The 22,054-nt window shown below is 60.4% G+C and overlaps 2 protein-coding genes across 12 annotated transcripts; one reads left to right on the top strand and one right to left on the bottom strand.

The window, feature by feature from the left end:
• Nucleotides 1-166: 166 nt before the first annotated feature.
• On the bottom strand, nt 167-7,843 carry FCSK (fucose kinase). 8 transcript variants are annotated; one of them, XR_005258249.1, is made up of 23 exons: nt 7,761-7,843; nt 7,517-7,674; nt 7,354-7,404; nt 7,148-7,273; nt 6,954-7,026; nt 6,566-6,663; nt 6,346-6,426; nt 6,138-6,257; nt 5,816-5,957; nt 5,360-5,487; nt 5,156-5,257; nt 4,537-4,707; nt 4,396-4,463; nt 3,885-4,255; nt 3,470-3,680; nt 3,202-3,368; nt 2,873-3,100; nt 2,595-2,738; nt 2,320-2,439; nt 2,066-2,253; nt 1,810-1,869; nt 1,029-1,252; nt 167-845 (listed from the first exon to the last, which is right to left on the bottom strand). XR_005258249.1 is itself a non-coding variant. In XM_038148015.1 (23 exons), the coding sequence occupies exons 1-23, from the start codon at nt 7,831-7,833 to the stop codon at nt 729-731; spliced, it is 3,261 nt and encodes a 1,086-aa protein (XP_038003943.1). In that variant the 5' UTR covers nt 7,834-7,843; the 3' UTR covers nt 167-728. The 8 variants fall into 8 exon arrangements, 6 of the variants coding, with proteins under 6 accessions (XP_038003943.1, XP_038003944.1, XP_038003945.1 ...); XM_038148015.1 differs by having other exon boundaries at nt 1,770-1,869; XM_038148016.1 differs by having other exon boundaries at nt 215-845; nt 1,770-1,869; nt 5,156-5,254.
• Nucleotides 7,844-8,670: 827 nt separating this feature from the next.
• Nucleotides 8,671-21,700, top strand: ST3GAL2 (ST3 beta-galactoside alpha-2,3-sialyltransferase 2). 4 transcript variants are annotated; one of them, XM_038148442.1, is made up of 8 exons: nt 8,671-8,818; nt 16,671-16,940; nt 17,030-17,455; nt 17,570-17,763; nt 17,989-18,168; nt 18,351-18,396; nt 18,556-18,675; nt 18,953-21,700. In XM_038148442.1, the coding sequence occupies exons 3-8, from the start codon at nt 17,123-17,125 to the stop codon at nt 19,124-19,126; spliced, it is 1,047 nt and encodes a 348-aa protein (XP_038004370.1). In that variant the 5' UTR covers nt 8,671-8,818; nt 16,671-16,940; nt 17,030-17,122; the 3' UTR covers nt 19,127-21,700. The 4 variants fall into 4 exon arrangements, 3 of the variants coding, with proteins under 3 accessions (XP_038004370.1, XP_038004372.1, XP_038004371.1); XM_038148444.1 differs by lacking the exon at nt 8,671-8,818 and adding an exon at nt 11,475-11,703; XM_038148443.1 differs by lacking the exon at nt 8,671-8,818 and adding an exon at nt 16,215-16,498.
• The last annotated feature ends 354 nt before the right edge of the window (nt 21,701-22,054 follow it).

Raw genomic sequence — 22,054 nt, 5'->3', positions numbered from 1 at the left:
CAGAGGCTCTTCTTTGTCTTGCCTGGCTGCCTCCTGTGGCTCCTGTCCTGTGCTGTCTACCTCAGCCAGGGCCATGGAAGAGGAAGACCAGCCTTTGCCTGCAGGTTCTGCCATTCCCACCCCTGCAAAAGCTTTTCCCATGCAATGCTGGGCCTTTGCTATCTTGTGAAGAGAGAGCAGCCCTGCTAGGGACAGAGGAGCACAAACACATGCTGAGAACAAGCTTTTTTATTCAGACTGCATGGACTAGTAACTTGCTTTCACTAGTCACTATTTCACTGCTGAAACAGTGCCTCAGGACAGGAGAGGGTCTTGATTCCTCATCCAGCTGCATCCTTGGTGCAGGAGCACTGCATGCTGAACAGTCAGCTTGGGTCCCTGCTGCTGGAAGAGCAGGAAGGTTCCTGCTAGACTCAGCATTACAAATGCTAGCTTGTTCCCTTTGGAGAACTGTAAAAACTGGAGTGAAACACCAAAATCAGGCTGGAGGCCCCAGTCCTTGCTGGTCCCTCCAGCAAGACCACCCAGCAGGTGTAGTTTTGCCTGCCTGCACAATTTGTCACGACTTCTCCAGGCTCTGGCTTTTGGGGCAAGTAGCAGCACAAAAAGGCCATATGGAGACCTAAGGCACCTGCTGGAGCTGGCTGAAGAAGCTTCCCCTAAAGCAGTGAGGATTTCCCTGCACCTGTTCTGGGTATCTGCCAGGAATGGGCCAGGGCTGAAGGCCTTCACACAGCCCTGTCCCCTCCAGGGTGAGCACCATCCTTCATATCACATCCCACGACCTCCACAGAGAAACCACCCGTGTCCACTTCAATGCTGTGGATGCTGAAGTTGCCCAGTCCCTAGAAAAAGAGTCACAGGTTGGGGCAGCAGCCAGCAAAGGACCCCTTCTCACTTCCAAGGTCCCAGGGAGGGCATTGGGACAACAAGCAATCACACTCCATGTGGGGTAGGGAAAGATGCTCCTCATGCTCTATATAAGGCTGCTGCAAGCTGCCTGCAACAGCGGGGGGCTCACAGCTCACCTCAGTGTTTGCCAGGATCTGGTGCAAAGCCTCTTTCTGCCGAGGGGCTTTGGTTAAGATGTAAAGGAAGCCGCCGCCGCCGGCCCCAGCCAAGCACTGCCCGTAGGCGTGGGGCCGGAGAGCGTCCATCATGCGCCCCACGGCCAGCGGCTCGCAGCCCGGGGCCATGCACTTCTTCTGCTGCCAGTAGCAGTCCAGGCACTTGCCAAGGAGCAGCAGGTCACCTGCAGAGGAGGGAATATTGCAAATTACTTGTCTCTGTTTCTCACCCAAAAGGCAGGAACATGCTCAGCCCAAGCTAAATTCTGCCTTCTGTTTTCCAGTTCCTCCCAGCTCTGCCGGCCAAGCAGGCAACCCCAGCCTTGTCACATTGCTATTTTTAATTCTCCACAGGGGGAGGATTTGCTTGCTTTAATGCTCCAGCTTCCTCTCTGCAGCAGCCAAATAAACCCACTGCACTGACCAGGCATGGCCCCCAGCCCTGTCACCAATGGTGCACTGCTAATCAATCAGATTCAGCATGTCTAACCTCCTTGTCCTCAAAATCTTTGTTCAGGCCTGAATTTTGGGGTATTGCCTGGTGAGAGTGAGCTCGGGGGAGGATTTGAAACTTCTGCAGCTGCAAGAGCCTGCACCCCCCAGCCTTCTTCCCCTCTGAGACTGCACAGCCCCTCCCTGGGAAAGTTTGTGTTTCTTCAGCTGTTAAAAAGGCCAACCTGGCCTAGGGAAGGGGGCTCACACCTTGCCTCAAGGCCTGGGCACACTCCTCAGCATTGCTCACCAGCGCGTCAGCATTTTGCACGATGGAGGGCAGCCTGGCGTACCAGCTCCTCACCACATCCTGCAAGAGGCCAGAATGTCCCTGTCACTGTCCTCCTGGCTCTGGCAGCACTTGGGGAGGTAGTGCTGCACCCATGGCCTTTGGGTGCCAGCTCCCTCTGGGGTGACAAAGCTCTGCACAAGTGAAGGGGATGCCACCGAAGGCCACAGGGGGGGCAGAGGGCAGCCTGTGACACCCAGAGGCACCCAGGCATTACCTGGAGCAGGTTGCGGGCCAGGCGAGTCTTCCCCGTGTACACCAGCAGCAGGTGATCGTTCAGAGTCTGGGTAAAACCATCAGGGACCGGGATCGGCTCTACTTCCACTCTGAGGGGCAGCTGGGCCTTCGACCTCCCGATTTTGATGCCGGGAATGAGCCCACCAACCTGGTCCTGCCAACCACCCCCTGCAGGGCAGAGGGTCGTCAGTCACTGCTGATACCTTGTGGGTCAGCTGCTCCCCAAGGCCCTACCTGTTGTGAGCCTCTGCTCCAGGTGCAGCACAGCATGGATGAGGGACTCGGTGCTGGCAGCCTTCCCTGCTGCCCGGTACAGGGATGCCATCACTGCTCCTGCCAGGATGCTGCTGGTGCCTGCAGGGAGGACAGGTGGGGCCAGGGCAGTGAGGCACTGTTGTGTCCCTGGGGGTTGCGGGGCAGCAAGAGGGATGCCCCATCCTGGTGCTGGCAGCAGGAGAGACTCCCAGCCACCAGTGAGGGATTACCCAGCCCCTTCCCTGCAAACCTACCGAGGCCAGACCCGTGGGGCAGCTTGGACCAGGTGTGCACCTCAAAGCCACCCCCAAAACGCTCCATCAGCTGGGCCTGCAAAGGTCTCTCTGAGGGGAACTGCACAACCTGGGTGCAAATAAAGGCAGCTTTGAGCAGGGCTCCTGAAAACAAAAAAGAAGTAAAGCTGATGCCTGCTGTGCTACCTGCTCCCTCATCCCATCGACCCCAAAAAGGGCCATCCTGGCACCAATGGGACACCGCAGGAACAGAGCCAGGCTGGCGGGTGACCCCTCACCTGGTGCATGTGGCTGGCAGTAATCCTGTAAGTGCTCCAGCTCCCGGCACACCAGCTCTGCCACCACCTCGCCCCGTGGTGGCCCGCTGAGGCTGACGAGGCGCAGCTCCGGCTGGACAATGCGCCGCACCCGGGCACCAATGGGCCGGCACCCATCCACCAGCACTGCCACGTCCACCACGGCCCCCCCGTGCTCGTAGGTGATGGGGGGTGTGTCGCTCCAGCCACCTGCCAACACTCACCATCAGCCTCCTGGGGCACCCTTACTCCTGCTCCCCCAGCACCACAGGGGTGAGACAAGGAGCACGTGACTCAGGGAATGTGCTCACCGGAGAGGTCCAGGCGGGCTGGACACACCGCCTGCACCCAGTGTCCCAAGGGCGGCAGCTCGACCTGTTCCACGGTGATGAACTGGCACGAGGACATCACTGCCTGCCGGACGAGGATCTGCTCGGCCCCCTCGTAATGCCGAGCTGCTCTCACCAGCAGAGCCGGCCTGGGATAAGAGAAATGCTGAGCCCGCTGCCACATCTCCATGACATCACCAATGCCTGGAACGGGAATGGGGCAGCTGCCTCTCGCCAGCCCCAGCCTCACCTGCTCATCCACTTCTGCCGCTCAGCAGCCAGCTCCTGGACACCACCAGCTATGTCCCCACTCTCCAGGCGCCCAAAAGCTGAGGCCCACTCCCTGTTGGCAGCAGGACCACTCCGCAAGCCCCCTTCCCCTTGTGCCATGCAGCCCAGGACCTCAGCAATACAGGCAAGTGCCCGTGCTGCAATACCAGCATCGCTGGCCGTGGAGGCAACTAGAAAATAAAATAAAAGGAGGTTGCAAAGCACAGCCAGGCTGCATTGCACCCCAATCACTTGGGACTTGAATGGCTTGCACCCACCCAGGCTTGTTGGATGACCTGCAGGAACACCCCTGCAATAGGGGAGGATGATTGAAGGCAGTGGGGAGTACTGAACAGTCCTGATAATGAGAGATGCAGCTCGTGAGTCCAGCTCACCTTCATCCAGCGTGCCCAGCACGGCCTTGTGGTAGCCCTCATGGACGGCACTGCGGGCGAGCGGCAGGAGGCTGCTGTCCTGGCGCCCCAGCAGCACCCGCCGCACCTTGTGCTGGCCCTGCAGGAAGAACAGGGCCTGGCGGGCGCCCAGCTCGGCTTCCACGTCCAGGCAGGGCAGCAGCTCCTGCCAGGACATACGCCAGGCCGTTCGCCAGCGTAGCAGCTGCTCACTGGCCACTGCGGCCGGGCCCAGCAGCCACAGCACATCCTCCAGCCCCAGCGCCTCGCGGGCGTGCAGCACCGGGAAGAGCCGGGCGCCGAGCAGGCAGCGGCTCCTCCGTGGTGTCTCGGCATCCCAAAGGTCCCCTTCCCTGATGGAGGGAGAAACCATCAGCACGGCCCTGGGGCTCAAAGACACCTTACACGAGGGGAGCTGGAATGTGGGATGGGTTGAGGTGGTCATGACACCTCAGGAGCTGGGTCTCCTGTCCCACCCACACGTGGCACCTACCGTACACCCGTTCGTTGGAAAAACTCAGCCCAGGGCACGTTCAGGTAGGTGGCTTTTTCCACAGGGCTCTGCAGGGACACAGAGGGGCTGATCACACTTTGGCTCTGCTGGGAGCCTTCTGCCACCTCACTGCCCCCGCACCTGCCAGTCGTCGAGGCGGCCGGTGAGAGTGAACACGCGACAGGACAGGTCACGCAGCCGGACGTGGTGGCCCTGCAGGACAACATCACGCAGGGGACAGCCCCGCAGGGCTGCTGAGGAGCCCACGTCGAGGCCTGAGAGGAGGCAGCCAGGACCAATCACCAGGGGACCCTGAGGAAGAAGCAACAGTGGTATGGCTGGGCCCCAAATAAGAACCAGATCCTGACCTTGGAATGGGACAAGCACCCTGACAGACAAGCTGGTGCCAGCAAAAGCCAGGTGGCAGGATGCAATTCTGTCACAAGGCTGCAGAAACACAGACTACAGAAATTCAGGCCAGGCAACAGCCTCCAGGGCTCACAGCTGTGACAGAATCCCCAAAGTAGAGGGTGTGCCCTGGTTCCTAGCTCAGGACAGGACAGAAGTGACAGCTTCATCCCCTTGTTTGCAGAGGGTGACAGCCACCAAGGTGCCCAGCACCAGCCAAAAGGCAGCCCCAAAGAGGAAGGGCACTACAAATTTCACAGCTGTGCTTCCTCCATCCTAAGCAGCAACATGTCACCCTGCTGCCCATTCAGTGCACTGGGAGCTGTGCATCACCCCCATCCTAGTCAGGTACCTGGAGGTGACAGTGCTGGATGACACTGCCAGCTGCCAGCCGCACAGCTCCTTCCAGCAGGCAGTTGGTGACCGAAGAGCCATCCTCCAGGAGAGAGGGCTGCTGCCAAGGGCACAGAGACACGTGGGACCAGGGGCTGGGCACACAGCCCAGAGCAACCCCCCAAAAATGCGCATGAGCAAGGCTGGGAATGGAAGGACATACATCCACATGGGAATGGGCTGTCTTGCAGAAGCGGAGGTGGCTGGCAGAGCTAGGCAGGAGAGTCAGGCTGCGGATGTGGTCGCTCGCAGAGGCAGTCATGTAGTCGTAGGATGCATTGGGAATGCAGGCTGGGGGGGACAGGAGAGCTTTCAGCCCATCAACAAAGAAAAAGTGGGTGTGTCTGACACTCGTGAGCCAGGCTGAACATGCCCGGTTAAAGGGGCAGGAGTGAAGACCTGGGAACTCGCAGCTGTGGGGTGACACAGATGACCATCAGGCCCTGACCACCCCATCTCCTCCCATGCAGGGAAGAGGGCCCAGGAAGGGGTCACATCCCATGTACTCACTGCAGCACAGAATCACAGAATGGTTGGGTTTGGAAGGGATCTTAAAGATCACCCAGGTACAACTACCTGGGCAGGGACACTCCACTAGAAGTGGGAAGGGAGCACTCACCCATGCTAAGAGGGAAGCCACGGAGAGCTGTCCACAGCACAGACCGGGCGCTCCTCACACTGGCATCACCACCACCCTTCACAAAACCTTCCTCTGTCATCCCCCCTGCCATGCACAGCACAATGTCGAAGAAGAGGGAGAGCTGGGAACAGAAGGGACATTTTGGGTCCAGCCATCCTGAACCCCACCCTGCTATTGGGTGCTCCCTCCCACTACCTCTCCCACCCTAATCTGGCAGTTTGAGGGCCAACAGACCCTGCAGAGATGCCCAGCAGTGACACCTGTGTGGCAAAGGGTCCTGTCCCCCCCAGAGAGCTGTCACCTGGATGGGTGGTGCCCCCGAGTCCAGCCCCATGTAGGTGCAGGCATCCAGAGGAGGGATGACGTGGGTGGCCAGAAGCTGCTCAGCAGCATCCGAGGAGAAGAAAACAATCCCGCAGACCTGCCAGGCACATCAGGGCTGAGGCTGCAGCTGTGGTGACACAGGGGACAGGGCTGGCAAGGTCACCAACACCTGAGTCGTGCCGTACCAGTGGGACGGTGCCACCTGGCCCTGCACACTGCTGGATCTGGGCCTCTGTGCCTTTGTAGATGATGTCATGCACCAGCCCCTAGGAGCAAAACCACCCCAGTGAGCTCTTCAGGGAACCCCAAGTCAAGCAGCCACAGCAGTGCTGAGAACTCAGCATCCAAGGACTGGGAATCCCTGCACCTCCAAGGGATGCCTCTTGAAGGGGGAGCTTCCCCAACCTGCTCATTGGTGAGGTAGACCCCATGGTTCCTGGCATATGCTGGGCTCCCAGGCACTGCAATCACTCGGACACCCTGGAAGCCATCCCAGTTGATCCCTGGGGGGAGGGACAGAGACCAGTGCCCACTGGGGCAGTGTATGTACTCACACTGGGCACAACTGACTGAAAACCTGGACCACAGCAGCAGAAGTGGCAGCAGCATCCAGACACAGCCACCTCACTGCAGGCACAATGGATGCTCCCAACCTGCACAGGACAGCACTAGCGGAGCATCCACACCCTCATGGGAGCACAGCACAGGCTGAACGAGCTGTGCTGCTGGTTTACAGAACCCCATCCCACGCCAAAGCAGGTGCTGGAAGCAAGGCTGGTGCCCACGCACTCACCTGGTGTTGAGGGCACGGTGAGGAGCATGTCGGTGCTGCAGACCCAGACGCCAGGCGGGGAGCCCACGCAGAGCTGCCAAGAGAAGGACCGTGTGCCCAGGGATGGCAAGGAAGGAGCCCAGGAGCCCAACACCATTTCCATCTTGCTGGGAGCCAAACCCAGCCCCAGGGCCCCATCCCAAGGCTACACAGACCCGGTGTGTCATGGTCCCCAGCAGGCTGTCCAGGTTGCAGACCAGTGCTTCGGCCGGGGCGCCGGGCTCCTCAGCGGGCAGGCAGGTGAAGGCACGGCCGCAGTCGTCGAAGGAGAAGTCGCGGCCCTGGTGGGACAGAGAATATGGAGGGGTCACAGGGTGGGTGCAATGAGAAGACCCAGGCTGGGCTGCAGGCCGGTTCTCACCATGTGCAAGATGAGGATGCGGGCGTCCCTCAGGACGTCAGCGGTCACCACCTGGGAGAGGACAGCAGGGTCAGTGGAAACAGGGCAGGCACGCCCCCTCACTTCCAGCGTCCCCTCCTGACTTGCAGCCTCCCCGGACCCACCAGAAGCTGTCACCTCTCACCGTGCATCCGGCCCGGGCGCTGAGGTGCTCGGCCGCCACCAGCAAAGCGTTCAGGGTGGCACCGCCGCTGCCCAGGCGCGCCCAGGGGTCCTCCACGGCCAGGAGCAGCGCGGGGGGACGCGGGCCCAGCCCGCCCCGCAGCCGCCGCACCTCCAACTCTGCCGAACGAGAGGCGGGCGGCGTTAAGAGCCGGTCCCGCCGCCGCGCACAGGGAGGGAGAAGGGGCGCCCGCCCCGCCACTTGCCTCGCTGCAGGGCGGACACGCCGCCATGGCCCCGCCGGCAGGTGAGGAGAACAGCGCTCCACTCCGCCGCCATAAGCGCCTCCTCTGCCCCAGCCTGGCGCCGCGGGGCCTGCTGGGACGTTTAGTTCAATCCCCGAAGCCCCTCCGGGGTGCTCTGTGCTGAAGAACTCCTATTCCCAGCGTGCGCCGCGCGGCCGGACCCCTTAAAGGCACAGCGCACCCTTGTGCTGCTCCCCCCTTTCCCCCATCTCGGGGGGCTTGCGAAGGGGGATGGGGGTCTGACGGTTTCTGCCCTCAAACGGGTTTCGGCGGCAGTGCGTGCCCCTGAGTGCCCTGCGTCACCCCTGTCTCGAGTCTGGCTTTTCGCAGGGCTCTCTGCAGAGAGAAGGGGTGCCGGGCGGTGGGCGCGGGTGTCGGTTCCCGGTGGGTGGTCAGGGTGGGTGCCCGGTGGGTGCTGGGGTGCGATCGGTCCTGGGGGGTACTGGGGGCTGTCGATGCACTGGGGTGCGTCCCGGGGTGGGTGCCGGGGTGTGTATCAGAGAGGGTAGCGGCAGATGCCGGCGCGCCGGGCGGATACCGGGATGGATAACGGGGGATGGGTACCGGGGTGCCGATGTCCGGAGATGCGGGTGCGCCGGGTGGATACTGGGGTCGGTACCGAGCTGGGTATCGCACTGGGTACCGGAGGTGTTCAGGGGGCTGCCGATGCGCCCGGTGGTACCGGGGTGAATCCTGGTGGCTGAGTACCGGGGGTGCCGATGCTGGGCACCGGGCTGGGGGTGCCGGGGTGCCGGGGTGAGTCCCGGGCTGGGCCCCGGGGTGGATTCCTGAGATGCCGGTGGGAGAGTGGGCGCAGGCGGCCCCGCTCGCCTCCTACAAGTCCCACAAGCCCCGCCGGGCGGCCCAGGACTACATCTCCCAGCCTGCCGGGCTCGTCCGTCCCCCCCTTCCCCCCCGCCCCGCGCGGCACGGCACGGCACGGCTCCGCACGGCGCGGAGGGCGGTGGCGGCGGGGCCCGGGTGAGCCCGGCGGCGGGGCCATGCCGGAGCTGAGCCAGGTACCGCGGCGCAGAGCGGGCCCCAGGCGGGGGATGCGGGCACGGCTCGGCTCGGGATGCCGGTCCCGGGGAGGCGGCGCGGGTAGCGGGCGGCGGCGGGGGAGCCCGCCCGGGAGCTGCCCCGCTGCTGCGGGCTGGTCCCGGTGCTGGGAGCTGGCCTCGGGGAGCGCCCACACGGGATGCGGGGGGTTCATCCCCGCTGTGGTGGTGCCGGTTGCCGGTGCCGGGACTGGGTGCAGGTCTCGGGGCTGGGAGTATCCCCCGGGGATGCAGTGGGTGCTGAACAGCCCTGGGAGGATGAGCAGGGGTGCGGGTCCCGGTTCTGGCTGCTGCTCCCGGTGCTGGGTGCTGGCTGCCGGGAGCATCCACCCGGGATGCGTTGGGTTCAGACCCAGGAGGTTCCGCTGGTCCGGAATGCTGGCCCGGGCCCTGCGGAGCGGTCCCCAGGGAGGGTGTGCTGGCCCCAGCCGCGGTGTGCAGCTCCAGGGTGCTGCCTGGGCAGGATGTGCTCGCCCGGGGAGGATGCTGGCCCTAGCAGGGCTGTCGGGGCTGGGGCTGATGGAGCTGCTGGAGCTGCTCCCCTCCCGCCCTGTGCCCTGGGATCTTGAGGGCAGAGCCGGGGGAGAGGGTGGGAGGGCTGGCTGCGAGTGGCCCCGGTCCCCACCAGTGCCAGTGTGCAAGGTCCCTCAGCAGCCGTGTGACACATGGCTGCGTGACACACGGCATCCATTGCATGGGCAGTGGCAGCCAGGATTTCACAAACAGCCTGAGCGTCCCCGGGGACAGGGTAGAAAACTGTGTCACCGAGCAGGGGATGTCCTTTGCCTGCTGCTTTGTGTGTGTGGGGCCACTGAGGCGGGCGCTGGTGTGAGATCTTGTCGGTGTGCCTGTCCCATTGTTTCGGGGTGTTGCCCTGGCCGAAGCACGGCTGCCAGGGGGAAATTGATACCGGAGCCCGTATTTCGGGGCCTGGCCATTCAAGGGGTCCCCACATATTCCGGGGGTTTTAGTGCTGCTGGCACAGGGGGAAGGTTTGCTCAGGCTCCAGCTGCAGGGTCAGAGCACTTATTCCAAAGCTCCCAAATATTTCCCTAGAGTGAGGGCTTCCCATACCAGCCGGAAAACACTGGGGGGAGGATGGCATTTGGGCAGCGTGCAAGCTCAGACTGGAGGAAGGGCCACGTCCCCGCCTGCCGCCAACAATCATAAAACGTGGCTGGGGGGAACCAAATCACACCAAAGCCCAAAACTTGCTGAGCCTCCCTCCGGGAAGACGTGTGGGCTCCGAGCTGGTGAAGGCAGCTTTGCCCTGCAGTGTCTCGGGCTCTCCTTCTGCTGGCCCTGGGCAGCCGCCCCGGCCACATCGCGGCCAAGGCGGTGAGCGCCCACGGGAACTTCCTCAACGCTCCGGGCTCGGTTTTCCCTTTCTTCCCTTTTCTTCCCCTTCTGTCAGAAGCTGACGTCGCGGCCTCAGCGGGGCGGGTTGGGCTGGGGGTGCCTTGCCCGCCGCCCCCCGCCCCGGGCGCGCGTGCCCGTCTGTCTGTCTGTCTGTCTGTCTGTCCCCATCTGGCAGCGACAGCGGCCCCGCTGCCGGCTGTGTGCGGCAGCTGCCCGTCCAAAGCGCTTCCCTCTCCTGCCGGGAGCTCATGGCGGTTCTTGGGAACGGCGGGGCGCGCTCCGCTCGCCGCCCACGCCTCGCCGGCGCCGGAGGCAGGCGGGGAGAGCAGGCACGGAGAGCCCCGGCTGCCGCATGCTGCGGGAACGCTTGAATTTTCCTGCCCAAACAAGCCCCAAACTGCCGCTTTTTGGGGAAAGGCTCCGATGGCACTGAGGGATCGGTGGTTTTGCTGCGGGCTCTCGGCACCCCGGATGCCGCCCAGTTTGGCGTGCCGAGGTCCCGGCAGCTCGATGGCTTTCATCTCTTCCCGTTGCATTTCTTTTTTGCACGATTGCAAGCTGCTAATTGCTCTCCGGTGGCTTGGCCGGCTTCAGTGCTTCTTCATGAGCCAGGATTTGTCAGAGCCCGCCTGCCCCCGCGGGGCTGGGATGTGATGGGAGAGGCTGGGAACCTCCTCTCCCTGCCCTGCTGGGCTCTGCACTGGGGTCCGGGCTATCTCTTGGCTTCATGTCGCTCTTTGCTGCTGGCATATTCCAAAAACTCTTTTTTGAAAGTGCAAGTGATTTGGGTCCAAACTCCAAGGCAAAGTTCCCAAAGATACCCCCGAAACTGCCCATGGATGAGTGGTGAATGTGTATAAAAATTTATATAATTTATAGATGTGCGTATGTGTTGTATAGATTTTTTTTCCTTACGGGATGGATTGTTCAGTGTTTGAGCTCTAAAATAAGACCCTCAACAGTTGCTCTTGGGAAACCAGAACAAGCTGCAGTCACTTTGCTCCGGGTGCAGCCATGTCCCCAGCAAAGGACTTTTGATCTGCAGCAGTAATTGGGCTAATTAGGAAGCTGCAAATGCTCCCCCTTCTCCCCAGGTGTCTGAGCAGAGCCCCAGCTAGTGGAGAGAAGTCAGGGGCTCTCGCCAGTGGAGCTGCTCTAATTTTACATTTAATGGGAGTTCTTGGCTGTAACTGGGCTGTGCTGGGATTGATGCCCTCCGGCCCGGGGAGCCTTTCGTAACTTCCTTGCAATGAAATCTCATAGGTGCAATTTCCCTAACGAGTTCAATGTCCTCTCAGTGCTGCCTGCAGGCAGAGCAAACCAGAGTGGTTTTATGGGCCACCCGCAGCATGTGCCGAGGTTGCAGTTCTCAGCTTGGGTTGTTCCCCAGGGGTGAGAGGGCAGCTGTGGGTACAGCACCCATCAACCAGCCCTCATAAGCCAAAGGAGAACCTTTGGTTTTCCACCGCCTCCGATCCTCGGCGCAGGTGAGATCCGGGGAGGAAGACAGGAAAGTGCAGGGGCCCCGTGTCCCAGCTCGCCTTCCCCGGGCGCAGGGCCACAGCCAGCAGCAGTGCCTCCTGCTGCAGCATCCTCCTGTCCTACGCTCCTGCACATATTTTCTTGGTGAGGCATCAGGCATGAACCGATCGGGTCCAGGCTGGTAAAAACAGCAGCAGCGTGGAGGGGAAGTGGTTTCTTCCCAGCCGGCGGGGAGGCTCAGGGTGCTGCTGGCGGCTCCGGATGCTGGTGGTGACAGGAGAGGAGGGGCCCTGCCCCTCCCAGGCACAGTGTCTGCCTGCGGTGTGGCCACATCTTCGCAGGCAGCTGAGGCTGCAGGGACACTGCTTCAGGGCTGTCTGTGGGGTGCAGCCCTGCTGCAGCAGGCAGGAAGGGGGAGCAGGCAGACCCTGCTGACCCCGGGCTGCAGCTGTGGGAGGGGGAGGCAGAAATATGGCCAGCAGTGGGGAGCTGGCTCCCCATGGGACCAGATGGCTTTGCACAGGGAGCTGGGGCAAAGATGGGAGAGAGGAGTAGGCAGTGGTGGGTGGCAAGCCCCAGACTCTGCCTCCTGTGTTCTGCTGAGTTGGTTGGCCACACCTGGCTGCTCGGTGGGACTCAGCTTGGTGGCGCCTGGTGTGGTGGTGCTTGACCCAGGGTTCAGTGGTACCCAGCTGTGTGGCACCTGAGCTGCTGGTACTTGAGTTGGTGCAAACTGAGGCAGCTGGTGCAAACTGGGGGTTCTGGGGTGGGTGCTTGAGGTGCAGAGCAGCTGGGCTGTCTCTGCCTCTCAGTTCCACAGGCATCAGGATCAGGGGGGAGATTTCCACTCCCTTCCCTGCCTGTCCTGCCTCAAGGAGGGAGCTGCTGCTCCTGGCACAGGGAGCTGAGCGTGACAAGGCCGTGCTGTGAGCATGGCCTTGGGCTTATCAACACCCCAGGAGTGCAGGGTTCCTTTTTCTCCCTGGGGAGACCCAGAATGGCTGGCAGAGGGTGGAGGAAATGGCACTGGAGAATGCTCAGGGACATCAGCCGCATAAGCTGGTACATGTGGCTGGGTAGTCCCAATGTGAGTGTGAGCTGCAGGGACAGGCATCTGTCAGGCTGCTTCTGCCAGTGTGAGTTTTGGGGGGAGAGTGCCCAGAGCATTGCCCCATCGAGCAGCACAGGGTGCTCAGGCTGGTGCAGTTCCCTGAGGGTCTCACTGTGGATGAGCCAAGGGGCTTTGGGAGGTTGCTGGACCAGTCCTGCAGGCCCATCTGCCAGCAAGGCTGGGGGCGTTCAAATCTGTTCTCCCTCTTCTGGCACTCCCCTGTGCCCCTAAATGCCATAGGAAATGGCCCCAGCCTGGCTGGCTCCATCCCAGCTCTGTGCTGGGGATTTGGCCTCCACGCTTTTTCCTGGCCCTATCCCAGCGCTGAGGGATGAGCCCAAAATAACCCCTCTGGAGGCCAGACACAAGGAAAGGCTGGAATTGCTGCCACTGGCAGCCAGGGGTGCGAGTTGGGTTTAAAACATGGGAAACCCAATTAACTTGGCTCCATTAGCTGATTGAGCTGGCTGATAGGAGTATGATTAATTAAAAGGATGAAGAATTACTTACCAGGTCCTCGTTGCTGTTGGGATGTGGTGATGGCTTAATGCTTAAAATTGGCTTCTTCTCTTAATACCTGGTGCTTGTCTACTGCCAACCATCAGTTCTTCATGGCATCACCCATGGCAGGGAGAAACATCCTTGTGCCAACACCGGCTCTGCTCCCTGCTCCCTCTCCCATCCAGCTCCCAGGGAGGAAAAAAATTCAAGGGGAAAATATAATCCCTCTAGATGCGTGAAGCAGGAAAGGATCTTCTTAATTAACAGCACTTTTCTGGCCAAGCCTTGCTTTGGCTTTGGCAGCCCAGTGATGCAGAGGGACAGGCTATCGTCCCTTCCCGCGCCGCCCCCGGCGGGTTCCCGCTCGCTGTTCCAAGCTAACGCGACCTGACGGCCCCACGGAGGCAAGCGGCTCCTCGGCACTCTGCCCGGGGGCTGCAGCCTCTGGCAGTGCTTGGGCCATGGGCAGAAAGAAATTTGAATGGTTTTATGAGTTTTTGTAGTAGTCCTGCTCACTGAAGTCGTGCCTGAAACAAGGACAGGTCACCACTCGCTGTTTCTGTCTGGCATTGAAGGAGGTGGGAGAAGACTCGGCTCAGATCTGCTCCTTCTCTGCCAAAAAAACCCAACCCTAATTCCCAGGTTTTCCACCCATGACAGAGATGCCAGTCCAGTCCAAGGGGGCCCTGTGTGCTTCCCCCTCCTCCGCCTGCAGGAGCCCTGCACCGCTCCAACACCCGGTCAGTGGTTTGGTGGTGGCACAAGTGATGTCTCTACGCAGGGAGCATGGGATGAGTAGCACCTGGTCACACAGGGTGGCATTTCCCAAAGACTCCTGGGAGAATTTTCAGACCATTCATCCCTGGGAAGAGCAGCAGCAGTGCTGCCACTGCTTCTCCACTCCCCCTCTCTCCCTGCCCCAAACACTGTGACATCCCATCTCCCAGTGATGGCTCCCTCCTTTGCCCACCCTGCCTTTTACTGGCATGGAAATTCATGCTAACAACCCCAGGATATCTTAAAAAATGATCATAAAAGAGACCTAAAGATGCCAAGTGGGGATGTATCAGCGGTGTTTTGTCTGACAGGGAAGGGGCAGGCATCCTCCAGGCCCTGGGGCTGTCGGTCACATCGCTCCAGCATTCATCCTGTAATGAAAGATTATATGATTGGAAAAAACCATCCACCTGTAAAAGCAGCAGAGCAATTTGCCAGGACCTTTTAATAGCCTCGCTTCATTATCTGCTGCAATCAAAAAGAATCTTGTGTTTGATGAGTACATGGTCCTCAGGAGGCAATTTAGGATCCTGGGGATGAATTTGGGAATGGAAGGGTATTTAGTGGCATCGATGAGTTGCCAAGCTTGCTTACCACAGAAGAAATCCTGAAATCCCGTATTATTTTAAGAAGGAAACGTCCAAATCTGGTGCAAAAGCTCCTGCAAGTGGGATTTTATTTGTAGAGGCAGCTTGGATTAGGACTGGGCAGGGAGGGCATGGATATTGCTGGGGTGTGCTTGTATGTGTGGGTGCCCTGTCCCTGCTGGGGGCTGTAAGGACCAGTGCAGATGGAAATAGCTGCCAGCTCCTGCTAGGAAAATGATGACTCAAACCAGCCGCTGGGAGTCAAGGCTTCTTTTACCGCACATGAGCTGGGCTGGAGGGAGGTTTTCCTCCCCCTCTGTGGTCGGGGGCAGCTCCAGGAGGCCCCAGGATGGGGGCCGTGCAAACTGTGCTCCAGATGGTGTCGGGGCTGGGATGCATCAGGCAGGACCAGGCTGGGCTGGGGAGCCGGAAAGGGATTTTCCCCCTTTCACCAGGAACAAAAATAACACAAGCACGTGATAGCTCATTTCCTTTAGCCTTTAAAAAGCCCCGTGGGATGGTAAGCAGCGGGAGCAGGGGAGGGGGATCAGCCCATGCTGCTTGCTGGCCCTGCCATATTATAGCTGAAGAAAGCCCCAAAATTGCCTTTTACCTACGAATCTTTCCAGTGTTTTGCATCTGGGGGGCGGGGGGGTGTTACAGCTTTTCACTGGCTTTATCTCAAACTCCCTAAATGCAAAAACCCTCTGTTAACAACCATCCTGCTTTTTCTGCTGGCAGCAGCCCAAGGAACTGATTGCAGTCACTGCTGGCCATGTAGGCGTGTTAAAATTCCCTGCCAGAGCCCAGGGAAACACCTGAACCGGGATGTGCCTTCAGGTTTTGGCTCTTTGCTTTAAAGACTGTCCCCACTTGAACAAATATTTGACAGGGGGTTAATGATTTGGGCAGGAGGTGTCCGTGCCTGGCAATGCAATGGGCTGGGGCAGCCTTTGGGGTCCATGTTCTCCTCCCATCCCAACAAGGAGGTTTTTGGGGGCTTAGCAGTCTATTCCTGGAAAGCAAGCTAGCGTTTTCCAGGAGATGTTTTTTCCTAGGGAAGAAGCATGGTGGTGCCTGCCAGCTCCTAATTACTGCTGCCGGCCTCGGCCCTGGTTTAATTGGGGCCAGGGCTGAGCCGTGGAGGTGATGCCTCTGCAGGGTTTTGCCTGGGGGTGGGGTCACCCCCTCCCCAAAAAGGCCTGGAGGGGAGGTCATGTCTCCAGACCCCTGGGATTCTGGATCCTGCTCCTACTCAGTGACTGGGTTAAAAGGGAATTTTCAGCCTGGTTTGTTTTTGGTTTTTTGGGGTTTTTTTTTGATTTGGCCAAGGAGCACTGTCTGGCTTTGCCCACCCCCTGCTGGGGGGGCTTGGCCGCTCCTCCCGCCCCTCCCCGGGCGCAGGCTCCGGCACCTCTGCCCGGGCTATTTTTACCCGCCAGGATCACGAGCGAGCGAGTGACCTTCCCCAAGGGACGCAGCCACTCGGGGGGACAGTGCCAGCGTCCGTCCCCGGGGTGCCCGTCAGGCTGCGGAGCGGCTGTTTCCCGGCTGTTTCCCGGCTGTTTCCCGGCTGTTTCCCGGCTGTCTCGGCGGCGGCGGCAGCCGGCGAGGAGGGTTTTGGAAGGGCTGCTTATGGCGTGATAGAGAAGGAGAATTTAGCCTACAGAAAGGAGCCGCTTGTTCGGCTCCGGAGGCGAGTTCATGGCTGAGCCTTTGTCTGGCAGAGACAGGGAGGGCACAGTCCGGGAGCCGTTGCGAGTTCCCCGGGCGCCGACAGCGATGCCGGCATCTCAGCGCCCCGCGCCTGCTTGTCCCCTTCGGGTATGGCTCGTACCCTGCAGCCCCGTGCCTGGGACGGGCTGGGAGGCATTTTGGGGCATTCAGAGGGGAATAAAGTCCTCAGCCCCCAGCACTCTCCGCCTGCTCGGCGCAGCCCTCCTCTGCTGCCTGTATCGCCACCCCTTGACGCGCCGTCCCCTTCTTCCCGCTCCAGGCCGGTGTCGTGGTGGCCGCGTTCCCGAGCCAGCGGCCGAGGGCAGCGTGCCAGCGGATCAGCTAAACCCCGGGGATGACGAGCACCGTCGCAGCTGAGCGCCAGCCGGGGCCGGGACCTGGAGGAGCCGCCGGGGCGCGGTGCCGCGGCTGAGGCCGGCGCGCCGAGCTGTGCCGGACCCCTCGGCCGATGCTCCCTGCCTGGCACGCCGAGCCACCGGGGGCCCTCGCCGCGGCCGGACAAGGCGGATGGAAAGCTGCGGCCCAGCAGGTAGGAGCCCGGTGCTGCGGGTCCTGGGAGGCTCCGCATCCCCCTCCCCGCGCCGCCGCCGCAGGGAGTTACAGCGCTCGTTCCTGCAGGGAGCCTCGCTGGCCGGCTGACGCCCTCCCGCGCCCTATGCCCGCGCCCTGTGCCGGAGCGGGCGCCGTCCCCGGCTCAGCCACCCGACGACCATGAAGTGCTCGTTGCGCTTCTGCTTCCTCTCGACCGCCTTCCTGCTCGTCTTCGTCATGTCCCTCCTCTTCACCTACTCCCACCACAGCATCGCCTACCTGGACCCCGGCGGGCTGGGCGGCATCCACCGGGTGAAGCTGGTGCCCGGCTATGCCGGGATGCAGCGGCTCAGCAAAGGGGGGCCGTACCCCCGGGGCTGCTCCTGCCGCCGCTGCCCGGCCGAGGAGCCCGGAGCCACCGACTGGTTTGATGGGCGCTATGACGGTACCGTGTCCCCAGTGTGGACCAAGGAGAACATGGACCTACCGCCCGACGTCCAGAGGTGGTGGATGGTGAGCGCAGGGACGAGAGCGCCGTGGTGTGCTCTGCCACGAGGGGGGCAGATCGCTTCTCCACCAAGGAGGGGGCGCTGGCTGATTCCCCCCTGCCCCCTTCCCTTCTTGCAGATGCTGCAGCCCCAGTTCAAGTCCCACAACACCCACGAGGTCCTGAGCAAGCTCTTCCAGATCGTGCCGGGCGAGGATCCCTACCGCTCCCGTGACCCGCGCCGCTGCCGCCGCTGCGCCGTGGTTGGCAACTCGGGCAACCTGCGCGGCTCTGGCTACGGACCGGAAATCGACAGGCACGACTTCGTGATGCGGTGAGGGCCAGAGAGCACTGCCGGGGCCCTGCCCACCGGGCAGCACAGAGACAGGGGGTGATGCTGGCACCACCGGGTGCTGGGATGAGTGGGAGCGAGTCCAGCCTCGCCCTGGGCGGGAAACTGCTGCTTGGCGGCATTCAACAGCTCGTGGGGATCACCCGTGTCATCTGCGAGGCAGGGGGCATTGGGACAGTGGTGTCATCCTCCCTGCTCTCTCCCCAGGATGAACCAGGCCCCCACGGTGGGCTTTGAGGGCGATGTGGGTGGTCGGACCACACACCACTTCATGTATCCCGAGAGTGCCAAGAACCTGCCCGCCAATGTCAGCTTTGTGCTCGTGCCCTTCAAAACCCTGGACCTGCTCTGGATCGCCAGTGCCCTCTCCACTGGCCAGATCAGGTTGTAAGTACCCGGTGGGCACTGGCAGAACCAGGCTGGTGGCTCACCTAGCTCGAGGACAGCTCCCCTGCGAGTAATGGGGATTCATTTGTTCCTCCCCCCAAGAGCCCCCCTTGGCAACTCAAGGCTGGAGTTGGGGGCATGGGACCTCCAAGAACTCACCTGCCTCTCCGCTCTTTTCCCAGCACGTATGCACCTGTGAAGCCTTTTCTGCGTGTGGACAAAGAAAAGGTATGTGGGGCACATCCCTGTCACTGCCAGGAGCACCTGTATGGCCACGGCCTCTGTCACCTCATCATTCCCCAGGGTTCCCAGTGCTCCTTTACAGGGTCCTGGTGCCAAAGGGAGCGTGGCTGGGGCTCCTGTGCTGACCTTGGTCTATCCTCCCAGGTGCAGATCTACAATCCTGCCTTCTTCAAGTACATCCACGACCGCTGGACGGAACACCACGGGCGCTACCCCTCCACTGGCATGCTGGTGCTCTTCTTTGCCCTCCATGTCTGCGATGAGGTGGGTGATGTCTCCTTCAGCTCCTGCCTGGCATGGAGGGGGTTTGCTGAAGTCCTGAACCTTGCAGGGTTAAGACAGGAGGTGAATTCTTTGGGTCAAACTGCAGCAGTCACTATGGTTGCCTGACTCCACAGTGATGGGCACCCTTGAGGGGTGGGAAGGCTGCGCAGAAGAATGGGCACCTTTGAAAATCACCCTAGCAGTGCAGGGGTTGCTGAGACGAGCGTGTCCCAGGCTGGCGGGGGGTTCTGGCTCACTCCCTCCCTTGCTACGGCAGGTGAACGTCTTTGGGTTCGGTGCTGACAGCCGGGGGAACTGGCACCACTACTGGGAGAACAACCGCTACGCCGGGGAGTTCAGGAAGACGGGGGTGCACGATGCTGACTTCGAGGCACACATCATCGACATGCTGGCCAAAACCAGCAAGATCGAGGTTTACCGGGGGAACTGAGGGCTGAGTCTCTGGCTCCCTGCTCCAGCAGGTTCTGCTGCCTGCAGGGGCAGAGGGTGAGGGACTCCCTGGTGGCCCCAGGCAATGAGCACGTGTGGGCAGCGCAGTTCTGCATTGCTGACAGAGCCACCGTGGTGGCATTCGGTGCCTCCAGCAGCCAATCAGGTTCAGAGCTAAAGGAGACTTTTTGCTTTTTTTTAATTATTATTATTATTATTATTATTAAGAAACCCAGCTGAGAAAGGATTTATAAACACAATCAGCGACTGACCAGGCGGCAGGGGTGGCCGCCTTGCATCTCTCTACAGTCAAACCAAATGCTGCTCTTTTTAAAAGAAGACAAAGCCCCCGCCCCGAAGCCGCGTGACTTTGGGGAGCCCCTCGAGCATCGCGTCCAGGCCGAGGGGGCTGAGGGAGCTGTGGCGGCTGCGCAGCCTCACCAGTGGAACCAGCCGCTTCTTTTTTCCTTTATTTTGGTATTTTTCTTTTACCCCCACCTCCGGGGCACCCGATGCCGTCGTTTCTGCAGGGAAGGCTCCTGGGCCAGAGGCAGGTCCCAGCACACGGATCCACGGTGGGGAGCCAGGAGCTTCGGGCAGCCGACCATTGCCGATACTCTGCTGCAGGCTGGCAACTGCTGGCACAGCTGTGCGGGGAGATGAAGAGGAATCTCGGCTTTGGGGTGCAGCATCCCTGCTCTTCTACCTGAGGACTGGGGGGAAGGGTAGGATGGATTTTAGGAATGACTGTACAGGAGGCAGCTAAGAAACCTACATGAGCAGCAGCCTGGTCACTCTGGCTGAGCTCTGCGAGCAGTTGTAGAATGCTCAAGGGGCTGTGGGATGCAGCAGGGTCAAAGAGACAGGATTTCTTTTGCTTTCAGGCTGGGAGGAAACAGATCAGAGATTAGTGGGTGAGTGAACTGTGCTTTTGCTTTGTGTTGCTCTCAACAGCTCTGGTGAGAAGCTGAAATCCCAAAGTCTTTGCTCCTTTTGCCAGGGTGGCACTTGGTTTACACCAGTCTGGTACAGCCGGGGCCCTCAGGGTCCCCAGGGCTCCCTGGGCTGGACAGGCAACCTATGACATGGGATGGGGAGATGCTGAAGCAAACTGCCTCCCCAGAGGTGTCATTAAACCACTTTCTTTAGGTCAATCAGGTGGGGTTTGTTTTTTTTTTAGGAGATGCTAAAAAGCTCAAGAAAAAGGCAACCATGGAAAAAATCCCCCAGAGAGGGACCCTCTGCCTGCACAGCCAGTGCTGAGAGTGGAGCAGGGGCTGTGGGGCAGTGCCCATGTGGGGAAGCTCTGCCCATGCTGCCTTGCTGGTTGCAATAGTTAATTTGAGGAACAATCACTATAGGGTTTTTTGGGCTTGGAGATTTTTTTACCCTTTTGTATCTGGCTTTTCTGTAGCAGCCTCTTACCTGTTTCTCCACTTTGCTTTGGTTGTTTTTCAGGGTTTTCTTTTATTTTTTTGAGGTTTCTCTTCAGTTGCAAAACACGAGGGTGTGGGTTGGTCACCTGGAGCAGCCAAGTCAGCAGCCCCTAGGCTGGGGAAATTCAGCTTTTCTGTCCACAGGGATTTAAACCCCTGAGTTTTGTGGTGGGTTTTGGTCTGTAGAAGTGGAGCTGCCCTGGTGCAGGCAGCCCCGAGCCACAGGACACAGGCTGCTGCAAGCCCCGCTCTCCACCTTCCCGGGTGGTTTTTGCTGATTTTTGTTTTGTGGCTTTTTTTTTTTACGGGGAAGAAAATTAAAAACCACAAAACCACGAGCAACAATGAGTGCCTTGACCATCTCCCATCGGTGACGCCTGGCTGTGCCCATGCTGGTGGCAGGGACGTGGCCGGTGCACCTGGCAGTTGTACCCACTTCCTTCCTCGCACCACACGGGATCTTAGTTGGGCAGTGCTGCTGGGAGAGAGGGACACATCCAGGCCACCACGCTGGTGGCTAGAAAGGCCAAATCCAGTGTGATGAGGCTGGACTAGCTCCTGTTGCAGCTGAGCAGGGCCAGGCCTGACAATCACAGGGTGAGTGGCGACGTTGGGTACCAAACCCAGGCACCAAGCCCTGCAGCAGCACGGTACTGGCACCCAGCGTCAGGTGCGCTTGTGGCTTCTGGCTGCCCTGACAGTATTTTTTTTTGCTAACTTCCTTCCCCATCTCCCCTTTCCTCTGTCGTTTTAATTATTATTATATTATTGTTTTTTATTTAAGCTGTCCCACTAGGACTCGCGACCACTCGTGTCTCGCTGGCAGGGCGGCCGCAGGCAGGCGCGTGCTGCTCGGCCGGCGCACACTGTACTGTACACAGAGGAGCTGAGGCACGGGCTACGGGCAGGGAGGAGGGGCCGGGCTGGCCCAGCTGGCAGAGGGTGTCTGCACCACACAGTACCCGATCCCAGCACCTCCTGCCCCACTGGGAGAGGCAGAGACCAGTGCTCCGAGCTAGGGCTAGGAGCAAGGCAGGCAGCTTGGCCCGTAGCCTCTGTGTACATGGGTACTTCTGCACACAACTGTCTTAAACCAACTGGTTTTTTTTAAAGTCAATAAAAATCATGCATCAAATCTACTTGGTGGTTTTCTTCTGATAGCCCTGTCTACTGTGCCTTTGCCTGCACCCAATCCTGGGCATCAATGGGGTCAGGAGAGGAGGGAAAGGGAATGAGAGGGTTGCTGGGCCAGGAAGATGCTCTGCTCTCCCTTCCTCTCCTGGGCCGGGCACCAGCCCCCGGCTGTGGTTACCATCCCCTCACTGGGGCAGGAGAAGGACCTGGCCCCGTGACAGCCTGGGTGCCCAGCAGCAGAGCCCCAGCACAACCCCTCCAGCCTGAGCCCAGCAGTTGGTGATGCCACTGGCTCATCCAGACCCCATATCCATGTCCCAACCACTCTGGACCCTAAAACAGAGGCTCTGGTCCCATGC

The sequence above is a fragment of the Motacilla alba genome, chromosome 11 (genome assembly GCF_015832195.1).
Source record: "Motacilla alba alba isolate MOTALB_02 chromosome 11, Motacilla_alba_V1.0_pri, whole genome shotgun sequence".
NCBI classification, from domain to species: Eukaryota; Metazoa; Chordata; class Aves; order Passeriformes; family Motacillidae; genus Motacilla; species Motacilla alba.
Note: the sequence above shows the minus strand (reverse complement) of the source record. Positions and strands in the feature narration are given on the sequence as shown.

Coding starts and splice junctions, on each gene's coding strand:
- FCSK (XM_038148015.1), bottom strand. CDS start 7,833: ATGGCGGCGGAGTGGAGCGCTGTTCTCCTCACCTGCCGGCGGGGCCAT. Junction 5,258..5,359: donor CAGCCCATTCCCATGTGGAT/GTATGTCCTTCC, acceptor TGCCCTTGGCAG/CAGCCCTCTCTCCTGGAGGA. Junction 1,253..1,769: donor TGCCCAGGCCTTGAGGCAAG/GTGTGAGCCCCC, acceptor CCTCCTCTGCAG/GTGACCTGCTGCTCCTTGGC.
- ST3GAL2 (XM_038148442.1), top strand. CDS start 17,123: ATGAAGTGCTCGTTGCGCTTCTGCTTCCTCTCGACCGCCTTCCTGCTC. Junction 17,764..17,988: donor AGGCACGACTTCGTGATGCG/GTGAGGGCCAGA, acceptor CTCTCTCCCCAG/GATGAACCAGGCCCCCACGG. Junction 18,169..18,350: donor TCCACTGGCCAGATCAGGTT/GTAAGTACCCGG, acceptor CTCTTTTCCCAG/CACGTATGCACCTGTGAAGC.